The sequence below is a fragment of the Urocitellus parryii genome, chromosome 4 (assembly GCF_045843805.1).
Source record: "Urocitellus parryii isolate mUroPar1 chromosome 4, mUroPar1.hap1, whole genome shotgun sequence".
NCBI classification, from domain to species: Eukaryota; Metazoa; Chordata; class Mammalia; order Rodentia; family Sciuridae; genus Urocitellus; species Urocitellus parryii.
The window spans coordinates 127,030,750-127,053,023 of NC_135534.1; the positions used below are offsets into that span (position 1 = coordinate 127,030,750).

At 35.1% G+C, this 22,274-nt stretch overlaps 1 protein-coding gene across 8 annotated transcripts in view; it reads left to right on the forward strand.

Annotated features, from left to right (window-relative positions):
- Nucleotides 1-22,274, forward strand: part of Agtpbp1 (ATP/GTP binding carboxypeptidase 1) — a 169,106-nt gene that overhangs the window by 19,787 nt on the left and 127,045 nt on the right. For 6 of the 8 annotated variants that reach the window (XR_003302792.2, XM_026410611.2, XM_026410615.2 and 3 more), the window contains exon 2: nt 544-608. Coding sequence is in view for 7 of the 8 variants with exons in the window: in XM_026410611.2 (XP_026266396.1) it covers nt 577-608 (32 nt within the window). In the remaining variant the exon portion in view is untranslated. Of the gene's footprint in view, nt 1-543; nt 609-2,073; nt 2,178-3,983; nt 4,107-22,274 lie in introns of those variants that run through there. The other 2 variants (XM_026410612.2, XM_077796991.1) reach the window with 2 other exon arrangements.

Genomic DNA, 22,274 nt, shown 5'->3' on the forward strand with positions numbered 1-22,274 from the left:
TAGTGGCCAATAAGTATACTAGTCATAGGGTGCTGTGATTGGTTTGAGGACTTTAAGGAGGAATTTAGAAAGAATGATGATTTGAACTGTCTCAAAAGGAATCTTTACACTGTGATCATAAACAGTTATGCTTGGTTTCTCCTTTCTTTCTTTTTTTTTTTTTTTGGTACTAGGGATTGAACCCAGGGATACTAAATCACTAAGCTATGTCCCCAGCTTAGTGTCTCCCTAAATTGGTGAGTCTGGCCTTGAACTTGCAATCCTCCTGTCTTAGCTCCTGGGAGCCTACACCACTGCACCCAATGGTTTCTGCTTTTTTTGTGACTTCATGATTTGGATTATGTTTTCCTCATTGATTTTAGATATTTTAGTGGTCACACATTGTACCCTGAAGTGATCTGGCCAGAATCACTCATTCTCTTTTGATTTTCAGTGTTAGATTGTCCATAGTGTAATTTTTCAGTTATATGGCTTTTATGACATCTAATGTATGGAAAACATAATTGTTTAAGTATTTAATATCATTTAACATTTTTCTTGTAGATTATCTGCAATGGTGAAATGAAGTAACTCAAGATGAGCAAGTTGAAAGTGATACCCGAGAAAAGGTACTGTAGTTTTGAATATTAGTATGTTTAAATTACAGAACTAATACACAACACAATTACTTGAAACCAAATACTTCATAAAATATTCAAGTAGTAGTATATTATTTTTGTATTTTATTGATATTCTTTAGTTGAAGTACGATTCAGCAAACAACCAATGGGTCAAATCTGGCCCACCTTCAGTTTTTGTATGGTCGATGGTCTAAGAATAGTTTTTACATTTTTAAATGGTTAAAAAAATTAAAAAAAAATAGTATTTTGGGACATGAAATTATAAGAAAATTGATTTTCAGTGTATATAAAGTTTTATTGGAACACAGCTCTACCCTTTCATTAACATTGTCTGCGGCTTCTTTTGTACTGTGATTGCCAAGTTGAGTAGTTTTGACATACTATAGCCCACAATGCCTAAAATATATGCTGAGTGGCCCATTATAGAAAAAGTTTAACTGACCTCTGAGTTAAAGTACATTATATTCTTTCTGTTGGACATGTTTCTTTCAGTTAAAAGTTAGTGAAATGTGATTGATTCTGTATTGGAATTTTCTTAAAAAAATTTTTTGTTTTTAGTTATAGATGGACACAATATCTTTGTTTATTTTTTATGTGGTGCTGAGGATTGAACTCAATGCCTCACGCCTGCAAGGCAAGCAATCAACCACTGAGCCACAACCCTAACCCTGTATTGGAATTTTCTTAATATACAGTTTTGAATGGAATTGCTTACCTCTGTTATTGTCTTAATTTTCTCATCTGTGAAATTATTTTAATGATAGTGCTATTTTTTAAAAGTACCTTTATTTATTTATTTTTATGTGGTGCTGAGGCTCAAACCCAGTGCCTCGCATATGCTAGGTGAGCGCTCTACCACTGAGCCCCAACCCCAGTCCCTGATAGTGCTATTTTAATATTGTGAAGATTAACTAGTACCTGACTGGTTCAGTCAATTATAGTCTATTAATATTGATAATAAAATTTTCTGCTTTGTTAGTAGCGTTGTATTTTATGTTTACATATCTGCAACTTTGCATTTATAGGTATTCTTTAATCCTGAGTAATATACATGCAGTTTATTTAGATAAGTTTTGTTCCTTAAATTGCTAGGTTTTCTATTTATTAACTATGTAAGATGTAAGATATCATAGCAAATTATGTTGTTCATATTCTTGTATAGTTTCTTGTATAATTTCTATAGGAAAGAAACTAGGCATTTTGTGTGTGGGGTGTGGGGTGTGTGTGTGTGTGTATGTGTGTGTGTGTTTTAAAAAGGAATACCAGCCTTTTTCAGTTGGGTTAAATAAGTAAGATATTTCTACTGATAGCTAAACTATCTAGTTACTAGAACATAGTAAAAATGTAAAGTCACTTGAAAGTTTGAAAACCTCTGTCTCCTAAGTTCAGTTTTTTCCCCCTTCATGAAATGATATTCACTGGATATTTATTGTTATTTTTGTTGTTGTTTTAGGCTGTCTAAATTGGGATCACTATAAATGATCTTCATCTAAAGGAAATTATAATTTCTGGTAATACTTGTCATATTGCTCTGTGAAGAAAGCTGAATGCAATAAGGTGAATTATGATAGAAAGGGGTCAAAATCTTTCTTCTCCCATTTTATAGTATAGTTGGCCCTCTGTAGCCACTATACTGCATCTGTATATTCAATTAACTGTGGATTAAAAATATTTGAAAAATAAATTGTGTCTGTACTGAACTTGTACAGACTTTTTTCTTGTTATTCCTCAAATAATATAGTTAAACAGCTCTTTACATAGCATTTACATTGCATTAGGTATTATATGTAATCTAGAGATGATTTAAGATATACCAGAGGATGCAAATCTTGTGCCGCTTTATTTAAGACAGTTGAATATCCATGGGTCTTAGTATCTGCAGGGATCCTGGAACTCTCCCTCTCCTCCCTGCCCCCAGGCATGAGGGATGATTGTATAGTATATTGAGACTATTTGAGGATTTATATAAATATCTTCCATAGCTCTGAATACAGGAATTGTTCTGAATTATTATTATTATTTTTTTTTAATATTTATTTATTTATTTTTTTGGTGGACACAACATCGTTGTTGGTATGTGGTGCTGAGGATCGAACCCGGGCCGCACGCATGCCAGGCGAGCGTGCTACCACTTGAGCCACATCCCCAGCCCCTCTGAATTATTTTTCATTCATCAAACTTGATCAAAGCCGTACCAGTTTCCACAGAAAATTTATTGTGTATATTTATTTCCATGTCTCCAGAGGCTTTCTATTGATACTTTCATTTTTCTTTTGTCCCCTTTTCAATCTATTTCTCCATCATGAGTTAGCTATTCAATACTTTTATCTAACTTGGTAGGTAATAAATCTGTGAGAGTAGAAAAGAAACACAAATGTAACACTTAATACGATGATTTGAAGAAAATGGAAGTTGAGTGTATTCTTAAAAAGATCCCTATTCTTTGTTTACACAAAGCTCATAAACTGATTAAAGAACAAATGCAGTATGGTGACTTATTCACTTCATGGTGAAGTATTAAATTACAGGTACATAAAATTAGAAAATAAGGTACACCTAAGTAGGTGTTTATTGTGTAATACAGACTTAAAGAGGCAAGCCTGAGTTGAAACTTTCTTTATAGAAAATCTGGAGAAGTGGTGGAATATTCAGACTTGTTTAATTTAAACAAAGTTTGCTGTTGGATTCATTTGATTTGTAAATTTAAAGACCATATTGGCTGGGGGATGGGGTTGTGGAGGACGTGCCACGCCCTGGGTTTGATCCTCAGCACCAATAAAAATAAATAAATAAAGATACTGTGTCCAACTATAACTAAAAAATAAATATGTTTTAAAAAAAGACCATATTGGCTGGGTGTGGTGGCATGTACTTGTAATCCAGTGGCTTTGAAGGATGAGACAGGAAGATTGTAAGTTCAAAGCCAGCCTCAGCAACTTAGGCCTGGAGCAACTTTGTGAGACCGTATCTCAATATAAAATACAAAAAAGGGTTGAGGATGTGGTTCAGTGGTTAAGTGCCTCTTGGTTCAATCCCTAGTACCGGGAGCGGGGAGCCATATTAGTAGTCGTTAATTTAAATTAAATAAGCAAAACTTGTAAAATACAAGAAGTACAGGTTTTCTGTACACACCAATCTTCATTGTCATGGTCATGCTTAAATCTTATCACCAGAAAAATCCTCATTCAGAATACTGATTCAGTTTCTTCCACAACTGCAATCTTTTATTTTTTCAGTTTCTCTGCTAAAATATCTATACTGCAGGATTTCTACCTATCTTAGAGCTGTAATATGTGGATTTTATTTCTCTCATTCATCTCCTTCTGTCTTATCTGCTGTAGAATCTAATGTCCACTTTTACAGGTACCTGAAATGTTTCACCTCAGTTTGTATTTTTCCATTACCCTCACCTGACAAAGTCCTTACTGTGGATAACCTTGATTGAGCAGCCAAACGAAATTTGAGGATGAACAAGCTTTTTGGCAGGTATCATTAAAATTATTGATCAACTTGAACCAAGCCCTAATAGTCTTATTACTGTGCTTTGGAAAGTGTGTTTCCCCAGTTTTTGTACTAATTTATACTTTATATCCTTCAAACCTTTGAAATTCTCAAGTGTATCACATATATATCCTGAGCAAATGACCTTTTCTCATATATCCTAGAGATAATACAATGCTTTACCTTCACATTTCTTGCATTGTACTTATATACTCATTGTATTTATTTATATACTTGCATTGTATTTATTTGATCTCATTCTCTGCTTAACCCACCTGTTATTTACTATTCCAGAGAATGTGCCCCTTTTCTTGTTAAAAAGCAATACTGTTATCTGTGTTCTAACTCTTTTTACTTTTTCTTTTTGGTGTCGAGGATTGAACCTAGAGACAGTTTACCGTTGAACCACATCTCCAGCCCTTTTTATTTTATTTTTTTAAAATTTTGAGATGAGTGGCTGGAGTTGTGGCTCAGTGGTAGAGCGCTTGCTTAGCATGAGTGAGGCACTGGATTCAGTTCTCAGCACCACATAAAAATAAATAAAGTAAAGCCATTGTGTTCATATGCAAGAAAAAAATATCTAAAAAATTTCTTTTAGATGATTTCACTAAGGGCCTTGCTAAGTTGCTGAGTTTTGCCTTGAACTTGTGATCCTCCTGCTTCAGCCTCCTGAATTGCTGGGATTATAGGCATGCGCCACCATGCCTGGCTTAAATCTGTTAACTCTTTTTTTTTTTTTTTTAATGTAATGCTGAGGATTGAGTCCAGTGCCTCACACATGCTAGATAAGTGCTCTATCACTGAGCTACAGGCCCAGCTCCGAATCTGTTAACTCTTATTTCGTACCATTTTAACCTAATCTGGGCTTTGCAATATTTAGATTCTGTGCTTTTGTTACTATCTGATTTACCTGATTCCTTTAAAAGCCAGGAATTATGGGATAGTCTATAAATACAATCTAAATCTCCTTTAGTACTCCCCTAGATTCCTTTTTAGAGTTTACTCTGTTCACTTCACTGTTATTTCTTATTTGGCCATTTATAATTTCAAAACGTTTTATTGATATATAATCAACATACTGCTATATACATAAATTTAGTATATACAGTTTAATACATTTTATCTTTACACACTTTGACATATATTACATATGACCTATGTTATATACCTGTGAAACCATCTTCTCAATCAATATAATAATCAGCATATCCAGATGTTTTCTGGTGTTCTTTTGTATTCCTTCACTTTCACCCTCTCTCTCACTCGAGGCAATCACTCATCTGCTCTCTGTCACTACAGGGTTTTTGCTTTTCTAGAATTTTAATTTTTTCCCCCTGGTTCTGAGGGTTGAATCCAGGGCCTTGTACCCTACCATTGAGCTATATTCCTAGTTCTACTTTTCTAGAATTTTAAATACACGAAGCCACACAGTATATCTTTTGTGGGGGTTGTTAGGTTAGAAGGTGGTAGTGTGAATCTGGCTTCTTTTACTTAGTACAACTGTAGTTCAGGTTCATCTCTCTTTAGATTCATGTTGGTTGTAGTGTTTATCATTAATAGTTGTTTTGATCATTGAGTAGTGTTTCCATTATATGATACACTCATTCATTTATTTATTTAGTAACTGTGTTATTTCTAGATTTTGGTTATCATAGATAAAGCCGTTATAAGTATTTATTTATGTATTTGTATGGATATATGCTTTCTTTTTTCTTGGATAAGTAATGGAATGGCTGAATCATATGGTAGGTCTGTACTTTATTTTTAGGAAACTGCCAAAACCTGTTTTCAGAAAGATTGTATAATATAATACTTCTTCCAGCAATAGATGAGAGTTTTAGGTCCTCTGTTTTCTCACCAGCACGTAATTATGGTTGTTCTTTTTAGCTTGTACCTATTTTAATCCAGGTATGGAGATCTCACTGTGATTTTAATTTTCATTTCCCTAATGATTTATGATGTTGAACATCTTTTCATGCACTTATTTATATTTAGTATATTTTGTTTTGTGACAAATATTTTCAAATCTTCCCATTAATTTTTTTTTATTATAGAGTAAGTTCTTTATGTATTTGGGATACAAGTCCTCAGTCAGGTATTTGAATTGCAAACATTGTCATTCAATCTGTTGCTTATCTTTTCATATTCAAAACAGTATCTTAAAGATTCAAAGTTATTAGTTTAGATGATGTGCTTATTGTTTTTTTTCATGGACTTTGTATCTGAGAAATATTTGCTTAACTTATTCATACCAATGTTTTCTATTAACATTTTAGTTTTAGGTTTACATTTAAGTCTATACAACCATCCTGATTTGGTTTTTATATATGGTATAAAGTATGGATAGAAATTTTTTTTTCTCCATATAGATATCCTATTGTTCCAGCACCATTTTTCAAAAGACTTTCTTTTCTCCACTGAATTGCCTCTGCACCTTTTTCAAAAATAAGTTTTTCATGTATATGTTAGGGCTCTTGTTTTGTCCCATTGATTTAGTTGTCAGTATTAGTGTCAGTATCACACAGCCTTAGTAACTGTAGTTTTAGAATGAATCTTGAAATCAGATGGTCTTGGTCTTTCATTATATTTTTTTTTAAAGTTTGATGAAATGAAAGTTTTACATTTACATATGAATTTAGCATCAGTTTTTGACAGTTTCTGAAAAATCAGCATGCTGGGATTTATACTGGGATTGCCTTGACTCTGTAGATTAGTTTGGGTAAAATTGACATTTTAATAATATTGAATCTTCTCACCCTGAGATATGGGATATCTTTTTATAATTTATGATCTTTTTTTGATTTTGGTAGTATAGTTTTCAGTGCACTGTCTTTCTTTCAGTTTGTCAAATTTATCCCTATTTCATTTTTTTCACGTTATTGTTAATGTATTATTATCAGTTTGTTTCCAAATGTTATTTGTATATGGAAATATACTTGATCTCTGTGTGTTATTCTTGTGTACTACAACCTTGCTGTATGCTCTATTAATTCAGATATCTTTTTTTTGGTGAATTTCTGGAGGTTGTAACAGTCATGCTATTTGTGAACAAAGTCTGCTTTATGTCATCCTTACCAACTTGAATGTCTGTTTTTTGTTTTTATTCTCTTATCACATTGACCAGATCCCTCAGTACAATATGGAATGGAAGTGGTGAAATTAGACATTCTTGTCTTCTCATCTTAGAAGAAAAAACATTCATTCTTTTACCTTTAAGCATTATGTTAGCTGTAGGTTTCTGTAGAAGTTTTTTTTTTTTTTTTTAATTAGTTGAAGTAATTCCCATCTATTTCTAGTTTGCTGAGCTTTTATCTAAAATCAATGTTGAATTTTGTGAAATGGTTTTTCATCTGTTGAGATTATTGTAAGGTTTTTCATTTTGTTAATAGGTAAATTATATTGAATATTTTCACGTTAAACCAACCTTTCATTCCTGTGATGTTCATAAACTTCCTTGTTATATTATTGTTCTTTTTCTATATCGTTATATTGTTTTGCTAAAAGGTTGTTTTTGAATGTTTGCATCTGTGTTCATGGAGCTTATTGATATGCTGATTTCTTGTAATATTTTTGTTTGATTTTTGTATTAGGGTGATGCTGGCCTCATAGAATATTAGAACAGGGAAATAAATATTCCTTCCTTTTCAATTTTTTTGGAAGAGTTGCATAAATTTGGTATTAATTTCTTCTTTAAAGTATTTGGTAGTAATCATCAGTGAAGCAATCTTGGCTTGGAATTGTTTTTTGAAACAATTCACTTTCTCTTGCTTGTCTGTTAATTTATATTTGACTAGTTAATGAATGGTGTTTTAAAAGATTTTATTTTATTTCCTTCATAGTTGTTATTAAGCTCCTTATTAGCTAGGACTCTGTTTTATGTTAGTGGTTTCTGTAGCATTTATACTATATAGCAAGTATACTTACCACATTATCTTTATTTGATATGTTACTTCCTGTGTAGTATAAAAACCTTCTCTCTCCTCCTTCCTAACCTTTGGCATATTTTTATATATGCTTTTACATATGCTATGAACCCTCAAAATAACTTTGTTTACAGTCAGTTATGTTTTAAAGAAGTTTAAATAATATGCCACTGTGTTTATCATTTTTTTTCTTAAGAGAATTTTATTATCTTTTTTTTTGTCTTCTCCCTTCTCTCCTCCCCTTTAGTATCTTCAATTACTTATGTATTTGGTTCATTGAAAATATCCTAGAGATTATTGGTCTTTTAATTTTTTTCCCCCTGAATTCCCTTTGCACATGTTTTGGATAATTTTTATTGCTGTGTCTTTAAGTTTACTTATCTTTTCTTCTGGAACTCATACAATGTATATTTCATTGTAGTTTGAGTTGGGTCTTTTTTATATTTTCTGAGTGACTTTGTTGCACAGTTATAAAAGAGTTAAAACCCCTTTCAATATCCTTGTCTGTTAATTTTACTGTGTATGTCAGTTTTTTGTATATTTTGGTTGATTGTTCTTATTATAAATTGTACTTCCTGTTTCTGTGCATGCCTGGTAGTTTTTTATTGTGTATTTTACTTTGTGTCATCCTGAACATTTTTGTGTTCCTTAAATATTCTTGTACCATATTCTAGAACGTGGTTAAGTTACTTGGAGACCAGTTGGAATCTTTTTTTTTTTAAGATTTTTTTTTTTTTAGTTGTAGATGGACTCAATATCTTTAGTTTGTTTATTTATTTTTATGTGGTCCTGAGGATCAAACCCAGTGCCTCATACATGCAAGGCATGCACTCTACCGCTGAGCCCCAGCCCCAGCCTCACCAGTTGGAATCTTTTGAGTCTTACTTTTAGTATTTGTTAGCTGTGACTAGAGCTATTCTCAGTCAATGACTAAATATTTACTCACTATTAAGACAAGATTCCTATGTGTACTCTACCCAGTGTCCTGTTGATCATGAGATTTTCCATTTTGAGCATTGGGAACAGGCAAAATTCCCTGTCTTGTGAAAGTACTTGCCAGCATTATCTCCAGTCCTTTCAGGTGTTTTTTTTTAGCTTTGAGTAGTTTCCTCACACTTAGGTGCTTATGTGTACTCAGCTGTATATTTAAGGGAGGCCCTCTGCAGAACTCTGGAGTTTGTGCTCTGTGAATCTTTCTCTTTCTCAAAGTTTCTCCTTCAAATTTTAGACACCTTGATCTTCCTGGACTTTTAGCTTTGTCTTTTCAATTCAAGGAGTCTTTGTTTTTTTTCTTTCAACATTGCCTGGAATACTCAAGGTTATATGTTGGGGTAATTGTTTGGGTTCACTTCATTTATTTCTGTCTTTCCATCTTGATATATGGAGGTTTGAAGTCACCTTTAGTTGGTAATCCAATGGATTTCTTTTTGGGAGGCTTCTGCCTTATTTAACCTCTAAGGAGCACTTTGACATTTCTTTTGCATATTTTCCTCTTCTATTTGACATTCTTCAGTTGGTTTCTGTGGTACCAGTGTCTCTTGTGTTTCTTCTTACTTCATTTAGCCACTGCTTCTAAATCTATTTGTGGGACCTTTTTCTCTGCAGACACTCTTTAAGTATTCCTGAGGGCTCAATCCTAAACTTCTTTTCAACCTATATACTTTTCTGAAGCAATTTTATTTGAGTCCTGTTGATTTATATCTCACCTGTTGTGGAGATCAACTCCTCTATGCCTGGATGTCTATTAAGTATTGGTACTTGGAAGTCTCACAGTGCTCTCCCAACATAGTGTGTTGCCCAAACTGAAACTTTGTACATCTTTTCATCTTTCAGTGTTACTCTTTCTTGGTTGATGGTATTCCAGCCGTGCAAAAATGCAAGTGTCATACTTGGCATTCTTTGTTAGCACTCCACATCCAGGTTGTTCGTAAATCCTGTTGGTTTTATGCCTATCACTAAAAGTTTATCACTAATCTGTGTTTTTCTTTTTCTTTTTTTTTTTTAAAGAGAGAGTGAGAGAGGAGAGAGAGAGAGAGAGAGAGAATATTTAATATTCAATTTTTAGTTCTCGGCGGACACAACATCTTTGTTGGTATGTGGTGCTGAGGATCGAACCCGGGCCGCACGCATGCCAGGCGAGCGCGCTACCACTTGAGCCACATCCCCAGCCCACTAATCTGTGTTTTTCTATATCCTCTGTCACTTCCTTGACCAGGCTTACCTCATTCCTTCCTTAATTTACCAAAATAGTCTCCTCTCCTATTCTTTTGCTTCTACTTTGTCTCATCTGTTATCGTTTACATGACCTAGAAGACATTTAAAAATTGTATGTCTAAACTTCCTGTTTGAACATTACTGAACAATTGTGTTTTTTCCATCCCTCATTAGAAATTATAAAAAAATGCACAATCTCCAGGAGAACTAAATGACCCCATGCTTTTGAAATTTCAGTAATGGCAAAATTAGAGGGAACATTACTTGCAAACTCAGCAATATGTATAAAGGGCTGTGAAATGCAGCAGAAACCACTTGGTATAGAGTCTACACAGAGAGAGGAATCAGCGGGCTCAGAATAGCAGATCTCAAAAAGTTCCAGTAAAAATATACTTGTTGAAGGGTTAGGGTAGGCTCTGAATTGTTTTGTAATGGTTTTACAGTGCATTAGAGCTAGGTTGTATAGGGTTGAAAGCAGAATCTTTCTTGGATCTGGATTGGTTCATAGAAGCAGATCAGACAGGTGATTTGTTATATAAGTAAATAGTATTTATCTAAGGCAGTCCGTCTCTGTAATTTGTGGCAGCAAAGGACAGAGAGCCACTGAATTGTGAGACATAATTAGTCTGGGTTACTGCTCTTACCTTCCTCTACCTCCTTTTTGCAGGAATTTGTACGTTACTGATCAAGGAAACTTTGGTTCATTCAATGAGTAATCAAAATGTACCATTAAAAAAAGGGGGAAAGTGGGAGGATTAACATCTCACAGAGGGGTCCAAGTAACATTCTTATGAATTATTCTACTGCAGATGAAAATAAAAACAAAACAACCCTGATGGTTCATTTCACTTTGTGATGAATTTCATGAAGCAGAGGAGAAACTACGAGAGATAACATTAACATTCAGCAGGAAGAGATGAAATGTGAATAGGCAGTATAAGAAAAAAGATAAAATTATCACAGAAAGAGTGGTTAAATTAGGAGAAGCACAAAGTTTAATATAAAAGCATAGCAAAAGACATTAGTAATGGAGAAAGTAAACACAATTTAATGGAGATCTAAAAAGGGATTAGAGAAAAAATGTTAGACATGGAAGACTGGCAAGAGAAATTCACTATATTTGTAATTGTAATTTCCAGTGAAGAAAACTGAAACAATAGAATAGGCTATGTATTGTTTTTGGAAACATTTCAATACTACTTTTGATTAGGTAGTGGGAAGGAGGGGAATAATGACTTGAAACACACAGGATTTGTCAGGAGAAACTGACTAGAGTAGTCAACGCCAATACACATTCTAGAAAAGTTTGAACCTTAAAGATAGTCTTTTGGGAAGCAGAGTAAAAAGATCAAATCATTTGGGGCTGGGGTTGTAGCTCAGTGGTAGAGTGCTTGCCTAGCATGAGAGAGCCATTGGGTTCAATCCTCAGCACCACAAAATAAATAAACAAAATAAAGGTATTGTGTCCATCTACAACTGAAAAAAAAAAGTCAGCTCAAAAGCTCATTATTAAAAAAAATCAAATTATTTATATGGTAGAAAAAGAATTAGACTGCTTCTAACAATAAAGCATGGCCATTTAAAAATTAGAGTCTTCTTAAACAATATTAGTTGAAAAGGAAATAGAAATTGAAATTATCAAATATCTTGAATATGGTAATGAAAGCATTGGACACCAACTTTTGGAAACAGATAAAGCACTTCCAAAAAGAGTTGACAGTTTTTCCTTCCTTAATTGGCCTCTTGGTAAAGATAGATAAAAGGTAATAATATGCCTTTCAGAATATGCCGATCACTGTTGTTCCAGTTTTAGGTGTATTTATAGTGTCAAAATGGAAAATGGATTATCTTTTCCCTATTTTTAGAGTAATCTATTTGTATCTATTTTTTGTCAAATGCTCGAGTGTCTTTACATTGTCTTTTGTTAAGGGTGTTATCTTTTTAAAATTGTAATCATTTGCACATATTGTATAAATTAATGGGCTTCACTGTGTAATTTCCATTGCTACATATTTCATGTTTTGATCTTGTCCTCCCTCCTCCCTGCTACTCTAACCTGCCCTCCCCTCACTTTAAGGGTGTTGCCTTGATGTGTACTATTTGATTACTCTCACGATTATAGTTGATTTAATTATGTATCAACATTTACTTTGGTTCAGAGAAAAAATGTAGTGTGTTTAATATAGGATTGTATTGGTTTAGGAATAGGCTGAGCTGGTATATTAGAGACCCTAGGATATAGTAGCTAAATTTATTCAAATTTATTGGTCTTATTTAACGTAGAGGTGGTGGTTGAAAAACTGGTACAGTGGCTTTGCTTTCCTCAATATGTGACTTCTGTCTCTGGGTCCAAGGCATTTTCTTTAGTTCTCACCATCTTATATCCAGTTGGATTGGGAAAAGGATTTACATCCTATTCTAAGGGGCAAAACCTGGAAAGCTGCATATCTCATATCTGCTTACATTACTGGTTAGAACTTTGATACTTGCCACACCTACTGTGCTAATATAGAGACTAGTCATAGGTATTCTAGTTCTCTTCCTTTTGGGCACATGAAGAATTGTATTTTCTTTGAGGTTCATTTGTGACTGTGTGACTTGCTTAGTTAGTGAGACAGAAGTTGAAGTGTTATTTTATAATTTCTTGATGAGAATTAGAAGAGTTAGTATACCACTTGACAATTCCCTCTGTTTTTCTGTTTCCCTCTGTTACGGTCTCTTTGACTGAACCTGTAATATGAGCAAGAATTACATTTTTGTTGTGTAGACTAAACCAAGTAGATTGTAGAGTTATTTGTTTTGTTAGTGTGATGTAGGCCAAGGGTTCTGAAAATGTCCTTGTGGACATCAAGCATATGAGATCACACAGGTTTCATAATAATACTGAAAGTTTTTCTACTCTCAGACTCTCATGAGTATAAAGTGGAGTTTTCCAGAGACTGCATTATGTGTGCTTTTCTATCAGATTGAGCACAGGAGTAGATAGGAGAATCTGTCTTCTCTTGAGTTCGACACTAAAAGGAGTTTGTGATATTGTAAAATAATGCCATTCTCTATAGTTTTTGTTTTGGGAAACATAGGTCTTTCATAAAAATGTGTTATGTAATGAATTTATTATTTTAACTGAATTAATGAATAGCTATTAAAATTTTTATCAGTTTTAATTTGTAATTTATACATACACACATATTCATATATATACACACATATACATACACACATATTCATATATATACACACATATACATACACACATATAAAACTCACATAAGATGGAGGAAAAGTTGTGTGCTTGGTATTTGGAGAGAAACGGTAAAAATGTCATTAAAGCAAGAATGATAATTCTAAATGAGGAGCAAACGTTCCTGAAAAATAATGTGTAGTTTGAAAATAAAGTCATTCATTTCTGTGACTCCTATTTAAGTCTAAAATTTAATATATTTTAATGGAGTTTTTTGCCATCATTTTTTTAATCTTGTTTGTCTTTATTACCTCTATTCATTTTACATTTACTCCTTTACCCACATTGTACTGGGGATTGAACCCTGGTGTACTCTACCAATGAACTACATATCCCACTTTAAATTTTATAAAAAGGGTTTTGCTAAGTTGCTAAGGATGGCCTCAAATTTGGGATCCTTTTGCCTCAGCCTTCTAAGTATCTGGGATTACAGATGTCTGCCACCATACCTGGCTCATTATATATTTTAAGGTGATAAAGGTAATACAATTTATTTATAAAGTGAAGATGCATTTTATATCCCATGCCCTCTGCTTGGAAAATATTTATTGCAAAGATAATGTCTTTGGGACTTTAGTAATATCTGAGAGAATTTTTATTTTCAGGAAAATAGCTCTAAGACAATGTAAACTCAATGAGATCACTCTGATGAAACACATATTTAAGTGATAATGCCCCTAAATATTTAAAGTTAACTTGATTTTATGTGTTTTACATTGTTCATTTTCAATTTCATGATTTTCTCTCTATACCATGAATAACATTGACGATTATAAATGGAACCTCCCAAAGTAACCATCAGTCTTATTTTGATTAATCTAAAAATAGTGTAAGGCAATCATAATGTTACTACTGTTAATAGGTAATGTTACTCAAATTTAATATGTATCTGAAATTGCTCATTCTATACCTGTTTTCCTTCTATCTTGGTCTTACTGCTTTTAGATTTTCCAAAGCCTAACATCAGACAAGAGATAGAGCTGCCCTCTGGTGTTCACCTCCTGACTCTCAACTTTAGTGAAAACAGTCTTGAAATTTTAGAGATAAGTTGTGTGTGGGGGGCGGGGGCTTAGAGTATAGTTTGTTTAATTTTCATTTTATAGGTGAGAAAAATAGAAATAGAGTGGTAAAAGGATTTAGCTAGGTTCTTTTTCTATTTTTTGCCTACTTAAAAAAAATTCAGCCATAGCTGTGTGAGGTGGCACATGCCAGTACCTCAGAAGGCTGAGGTAGGTGGATTTCAAGTTAAAAGCCAGTCTCAGCAACTTAGTGAGGCCCTAAGCAACATAGCGAGACCCTGCCTCAAAATAAACAAATAAAAAGAATGGGGGATGTACCTCAGTGGTGATGTATCCCTGGGTTCAATTCACAGTACCAAAAGAAAAAAAATTTCATCCATCTATCTTTCTGTCCATCATTTGGAAGAACATAATCCTCACAAAAGAATTGTTTACATGCAGATATTTTTTAATGGTGTAATTTATTTTAAACTTTTCAAGGATACTGACAGAACAAATTCTTAATTTGAAAGGGATTAAGACCTGTGTTATGTTCAGTATGTTTATGTAATTTATTTTAAACTTCTCAGGGATACTGACAGAACAAATTCTTAACTTGAAATGGATTAAGACCTATTTTATGTTCAGTTTTATGCTAAGTATGAATTGTTTTATGTTGAGTTTGAATAATAAATATTTTATTAGCTAGAAAAGTAATAACTGATGAACTTTTCAAAAAATAATTGGAGAAAACAAAATTTTGAGTTATCAATTTTCAGAATTTCTGTGAATGCATGTTTTTCCCAACTCTGGGTTACAGAAATTTGTAAAAACAAAACAAAACAAAGAAAAAGAGGAAAAAATTATTTGTTATGTATACACAAGTTTTGGTGTCTTAAATACCTTTTATCACCAAAATGAATTAGGGCTTTTTAGAGAAAGAACTGATTTTAGATCGGGAACACAAGATTTTCAAGATAATCCTAAAACAGACATTCTCAAACTTCTTGAGAATCCTTTCTTTTTATTCTTAAACTAATTATGACTCTAAATCTTTGTTGTATGTGAGTTATTTTACCATATTTCCAGTTAAAACTGATTAAGTTAAGATATTTATCAAGGGGCTAGGGTTATAGCTCAGTGGTACAGTGCTTGCCTAGCACGTGTGAGGCATTGGGTTGGATCCGTAACAGACAAACAAACAAATAAATAAATGTGTTGCGTCCTGTGGGGAGCCATCTGTGAAATGTGTGTGAACTAAAATGATATGGAAGCCATTAGATAGGAAAGTCTGGTATCAGGAACTCCCAGCAGCAACCCTGCTGGTTTGAGAATGCCTAGTTCATGTGACTTCTTATCTAGCTCCAACACAAGTTCAGCACAGCACTGTAGGTGGACATGTCCCAAGAACGGAACAGTCTGCTTATCCTCACCCTGTCCTGTTTTTTGTGAAGAAGCTCCTATTGATCCCTTTTGATCTGTACCGCTAAAAATAACACCCCTCTGGTCAGCTTAGCCTGTCGCTGCCCCCGCCTCTGAAAGCCTATTTCTGGGCTCTTGTGTGTATTTCGTGGTACTATTTTCCTACCTTTTATTTCACAACCAGCCCATTCTTTTGATGGGAACCTTAGGGTGTGAGGAAGAACTGGCATCTGGAGCAGGGACCTGTCCCAGCAATCCAAAAGAGGAAGAGTACAGGTGGGTACTTGGTTCCCTCTCCTTCCCTTCCAGTTCTCCCCTCTGTCTCTCTCTGGATTAGCTTATTGAGAGAAAGAAGAGAAAGGAATCTTTTTTTATAGCGTGATACATTAAGCTTGGGGAACTCTCTCTCTCTACAGAGAGGGAAATTTACTTAGCTATTCTCAAAACTATCATTAAGCAAAGGGGAAAATCTGTGAAGCAGCCCAACTTGCCCAGTTCCTAGAGGTGATTAGGGAAGGTTTCTGAGGAAGACTTGCTTGATTTACATACTGGGGAAAAACTTGTCAGGGAGCTGCAGGCTGGTTGTATTTCAGCTAATGTGCACAATTGAGAATGTAGAAAGAATTTGGACAGTAATACAACCTTTTTTATATTCAGACCAAAATATTGGACTGAGGTCCTTGGGAGATTTAATCACATTCCTTAGAAACGCAGTTAAAAGTCTTAGACCTAGTGGACAGGCCTGCCGGAAGACAGAAGACCTAAGGGCAGAGCTAAAGCATGTTCCATTCATAGTGAGGAAAGGCAGGGAAACAACCCAGAGGCAGAGTATGCTTTGTTAGATACAGATATAGGAAGATGAGGGAGAGATTGCTCTGCAGCACTCTGATGGAGACTCTCAGTCTGAAGACGAGGAAGAATTGGTAGCAGACCTCAGTAATTTATATTACAATGGTCCTGCTTCAATGATCCATCCTGTCCCTCCAGGAGGACTAAAAATTAGGGTCCCTGATGCTGCAGCAGGGCCTTTGTCAGAGTGGCTGGGGAGGATTTAACAGGATTCAAATTATATACAATTTTTGAGCAATTAGATCTGCAAAATCCAAACCAAAGTGTACGAATGCATGCATATATTCTTTTTAAACCATTTAAAGAATATAAATTTGCATGTTCTATGTATGGCCAGAACTTGCCTTTCCTTCCAAGCTTGATAGAATCAGTGTGTAATGAGGCCCTGCTGCTTAAGGATTGGATTACCCTTGCAAAAGCTTGGCTTTCGGGAGGTGAGTATTTGCTGTGGAAATCTAGATGGGTGGAATTTTGCACCAAGCAGGCAGAGACTAACAGAATGCATAGAATACATATCACATTAGAAATATTGACTGGGATGGGACCATTCACTGAGTTGGAGCAACAATTAAATTATGATTTACAAACTTATACTCAGATAAGTGTGTGTGCAAGAAGGACATTGAGAAAATTACCTACTAAAGGAGGGAAAACCTTAGATTTCAGCCAGATCTGGTAGGGGTGGGAAGAGAATTACTCGGACTTTGTAGCGCCTTTATATCAAGCTTTGAGCTGTATGATTGTTGATCCAGATGCCTCTGAGATCTTAGTTAAACAACTGGTGTTTGAAAATGCTAATAAAGTTTGCTAATACTGCAAACAGGGAATGATATGAGATTATATCAGTCTCTATTAGTTTATCAACTGGCATGCATACTCCCAAGGCCTAACCATGGAGGTCACCTTGAAACAAGTTGTACAACTTCCTTTAAGGGAGGCTGTTTCTAAAACACAGTGCTTTAATTGTGGCAAAGTGGTACACATGGTTGAGATTGCAGATGATCCCAAGGACAAAGGAATGTACCAGGTGTTTGCCTGTAGTGCCAATAAGGTCATAGTTGGGTGCGGGAATGCCATGCCCAGAATGTCCTAAACAGACCCTCGATACTGCTGCTTATGCAGTAGGGGAACTGGAGGTGGGGCCAGTCCTGCCCCGCCAAATAATGAGGACATCACTGTTTGCTCTGGAGCAATTTTTGGCTGTGGGTCAATAGTTGCTCACTGTAGCCCAGCTTCCTCCTATGCAGGCCCAGTCTCCTGATAACTCTGGGACATTTTCTGCTTGGAAACAAGAAACCTGGGCCTCCGTCCCACCTCAAGATTCATACTCACTGCGGATATGGGTCTGCAAATGATTCCTATGTGAATTTATGGACCTCTACTGCCAAATACAATATGTTTAATATTGGGTAGAAGTATTTAACTCAAAAAGGAACTCAGGTACTACCGGTGTTCTTGATATAAATTTTAATGGAGAAATTAAGGTTGTTGCTCAAATCCAGAGAACACCATAGTGGAATTGTTTTTTGCTTTGTCATTCTATAGGGGAAGCTTTATTCGAGACCTTGGACTCTGTGAAGTTCATACTTCCTAGTCCATAGATGGAGCATACTGGGCTCAATTAATTAAGCAAGAGTGCCCTCTATTGGATTGTAAAATTAATTACAAAATTTTCAAGGGCATTATAGATACTGGAGCTGATGTTCTGTGAATTCCAGTAAATTCTGGCCTTGAGATTGAGCTTTAGACACAACATCTGCTGATTTAGAAGGCATTGTTGGACAGCGCTCTCAACTTGCTCAGAGTGCTCAACACCTCCTTGGGAAGATAAAGATGGTGACTCTTTTTACCTTATGCCCTGGATACCTTGCAGGTAAATTAATTGGGACAAGATAGTTTGAGGAGCTTTGGAGTTTTGTTAATAATTCTAATTCCATGGTGACATCTTAGATGCTTAATCAAGGATCTATCCCTACTAAAGGATTAGAAAGGAATCAACAAGAAAGATTTTCACCTATGCGTTAGTTTTCTCAATAAAGACTATATGGATTACCTAATACATCTAATCAGCCTTTTTAATGGGGGCATTGATCTGTTTCCCGGCCCAGAAAATGGCAGAAAAAATTAATTGGCTGTCTGATGATCCTGTCTGGGTTGATCAATGGCCCCTTACAGGGGAAAAGCTTCAAGTAGCCCACAATTTAGTTCAAGAACAGCTTCAAGCTGGGCATATTGAGCCTACTCCTAGCCCGTCAAACACTCCAATCTTTGTGGTAAGGAAAAAATCTGGCAAATTGAACTGTGGAACTAATGGGGGCTTTACAGTCTGAACTTCCTTTTCCTACAGCTATCTTGCTTGATGATCAATTAACAGTAATAGATTTAAAAGATTGTTTTTTTTCACTATGCTGTTACATCCAAATGATTGTAAAAGATTTGCTTTTAGTATCATAGCTATAAATTTCAAATTTTCTGGAAGGTATTGCCTGAAGGTCTGGACAATAGCCCCACATTATGTCAGACCTTTGTAGCTTAAGCCATTGCTCCAGTACAAGAACAATTCCCTGATGCATATATAATCCATTATATGGATGATATTCTTTTGGCTCCTGGTAGTTCACATGTGCTTTGAAAAATTTTTGCTCAATAAGAAACTTCACTTATTGCAGGGGTTTATGCCTAGTACCTGAGAAGGTAGAAAAAGCTTATCCTTTCCAATATATAGGCAGTTTAATCGAAGGATGCATGATTCTTCCACAAAATCTACAGATCAGAGTTGATGGTTTATATACTCTTCGTGACTTTCAGAAATTTCTGGGTGATATTAACAGGCTGCAGCCAAGTTTAAAATTATCCACTGCAGATTTGAGTCCTTTATTTCAAATTTTACAGGGAAATCCTTCTCCTGCTTCTTGGCAACCTACAGCAGAGGCAGGGGCTGCCTTAATAAAGGTTGAAACTGCCATTGAAACTGCACAACTTACTAGAATTCATCCATGAGAATCTATTTATTTATTAACATTTCCCACTATTCATACCCCTATAGGAATAATATGGCAGCCATTGGGAGTTATTGAATGGCTTCATCTAGCTCACTTGCCTCAAAAATCTTTGACTCCATTTCATGGTTTTATTGCTTAGTTATTAAAGGTAGAACACGAGTCTTAAAATGATTGGATCAGAGCCTTCTATTAATGTAACCCCCTTTTCTACCTAATAGCATAATTGGCTCTGGTAGTCTCCCAATATTTGGCAAATAGCTTTTGCTAATTTTCTTTGTTAAGTAGAAAGTCATTATTCTCATGATAAGGTTGTTCAATTTGCTCTTGTAACTTCATTTATTCTTCCAAAAATTGTACATGCTCAACCAATTGCCAGAGCAATGACAGTATTTACTGTGATGGCTCAAGTTTAGGAAAAGCAAGTTTCTGTAGCCATGCTCATACTGAGATAATACAGACATCATATACTTATGTCCAGTGAGCAGAGCTGCAAGCTCTCATTTGTGCTTTACTTGACTTTACTAGTAAGCTAATTAATATTTATAGTGATAGTGCATACGTGGTTAGAGATGATAAATGTGTTGAAACAGCTACTGTTGGAAATATACCATCAAAAGAGTTATTCCATTTGCTCCATACTTTATATAAGACAATTGAAATGCATCAATGTCCTTGTTTCATTGGTCATATCAGAACACATTCTGATCTTCCATGTCCTTTGGCATCAGGTAATGATAAGATTGGTAAACTTTTTGCTTTGCTCATCAAATGTCTTTGTATGACTGTGCATAAGCTTCACATTCTTTACATCATCAGAATGCTTCTAGTTTACATAAAAATTCATATTACTAGGGAACGAGCTCATCAAATTATTCGCCAGTGTCCACAGTGTGTCATACATATTCCATCTTTACCAACTGAGGTTAATCCCTGTGGTTTATGACCAAATCTGTTATGGCAGGTGCACGTAATTCACATCCCTTAGTTTGGCAAAAATTATTTATTCTCATGATATGGTTGTTCAATTTGCTCTTGTAACTTCATTTATTCTTCTAAAAATTGTATATGCTCAACCAATTGCCAGAGCAATGACAGTATTTACTGATGGCTCAAGTTTAGGAAAAGCAGGTTCCATGTTATTGTTGATACTTATTCTCAATTTATCCTTGCCACTGCTTCTGTAAAAGAGAATGCTCAACATGTTATTTCTCATGGCCTAGCTGCTTTTGCAGTATTAGGCTGTCCTTTAAAGATTAAGGCTGATAATGCTCCAGTTTATACTACTACTTCTTTTCAATGGTTTTGCCACCAATTTTGTATTGATCCTAAAAGAGGCATTCCTTGTAATCCTCAAGGTCAAGCCTTTATAGAATGAACTCATTTATCTATTAAGCTACATTTACAAAAACAAAAAGGGGGAAATGAGACTCACAAAATAACCTTAATCATGCTTTGTTTGTTCTAAATTTTTAAAATTGTGATTCTGAAGGTCACACTGCTGCTGAGAGACACATGTCTTCCTCTGGTTAGGTCTGTTGGGCCTAGTTTGGTGGAAAGCTTTACAAACAGGACTGTGGAAAGGACCAGATCCAGTGATAATATGGGGTAGAGGCCTGGGTCTTATGGAGTTACATCATCACATCCAGGATATTCAGAAAATCAAAATTGATCTTATGGACCCTGCATTGCTAGTTGATCAAATACTTTATGAATTGAATGGCTTTAATCTGGAAATGTTGAAGCATTCTGCATGGTATATTATTGGAATGATGTTTGCTACTAATTCTTTTTTGTATCATGATAATAGGTTGTTGTATCTTCACAACTAGGATCTGGGACACAAATTAGGAGCCATCCGTGAACTTTGCACAAACTAAAATGATGTAGAAGCCATTAGGCAGGAAAGTCTTGTATCAAAGTACTCCCAGCAACAACCCTGCTGGTTTGGTAATGCCTGGTTCATGCGACTTCCTATCTTGCTTCATCACAAGTTTAGCACAACACTGGAGATAGGCATGATCCGTTAAGAACTAAACAACCTGCTTACCCCCACCCCTATCCTGTTTTTAGTGAAGAAGCTCTTATTGATCCCTTTTGATCTGTATTGCTATAAATAAAGGAGTCAGGGGCTCCTTTTGTTAATGCTGTACCCCTCTGGTCTGCATAGCCTGTCACTGCCCCCACTCTGAAAGCTTATTTATAGTCTCTAGTGTTTATTTCATGGTACTTTTTCCTAGCTTTTATTTCACAGCCAGCCCATCCCTTTTATGGGAACTCTTTCCCTCGCACACGTGGGATGTGAGTGAGAGTGTCTATCAACAACTAAAAAAAAAAAAAAAAATTAAGAAAATATTTATTAAGGAATCCAGCTCTGCTTTCTTGTCTCATTGTAGAACTGCACAGCTGTGAATCTAGTTCAAACTTCTGGGGCAGCTGGTATGTACTAGGCTGATACTCGTCTGCCATCTACTTTTCCAATTAGTACAACCACCTTGGCAAGCAGT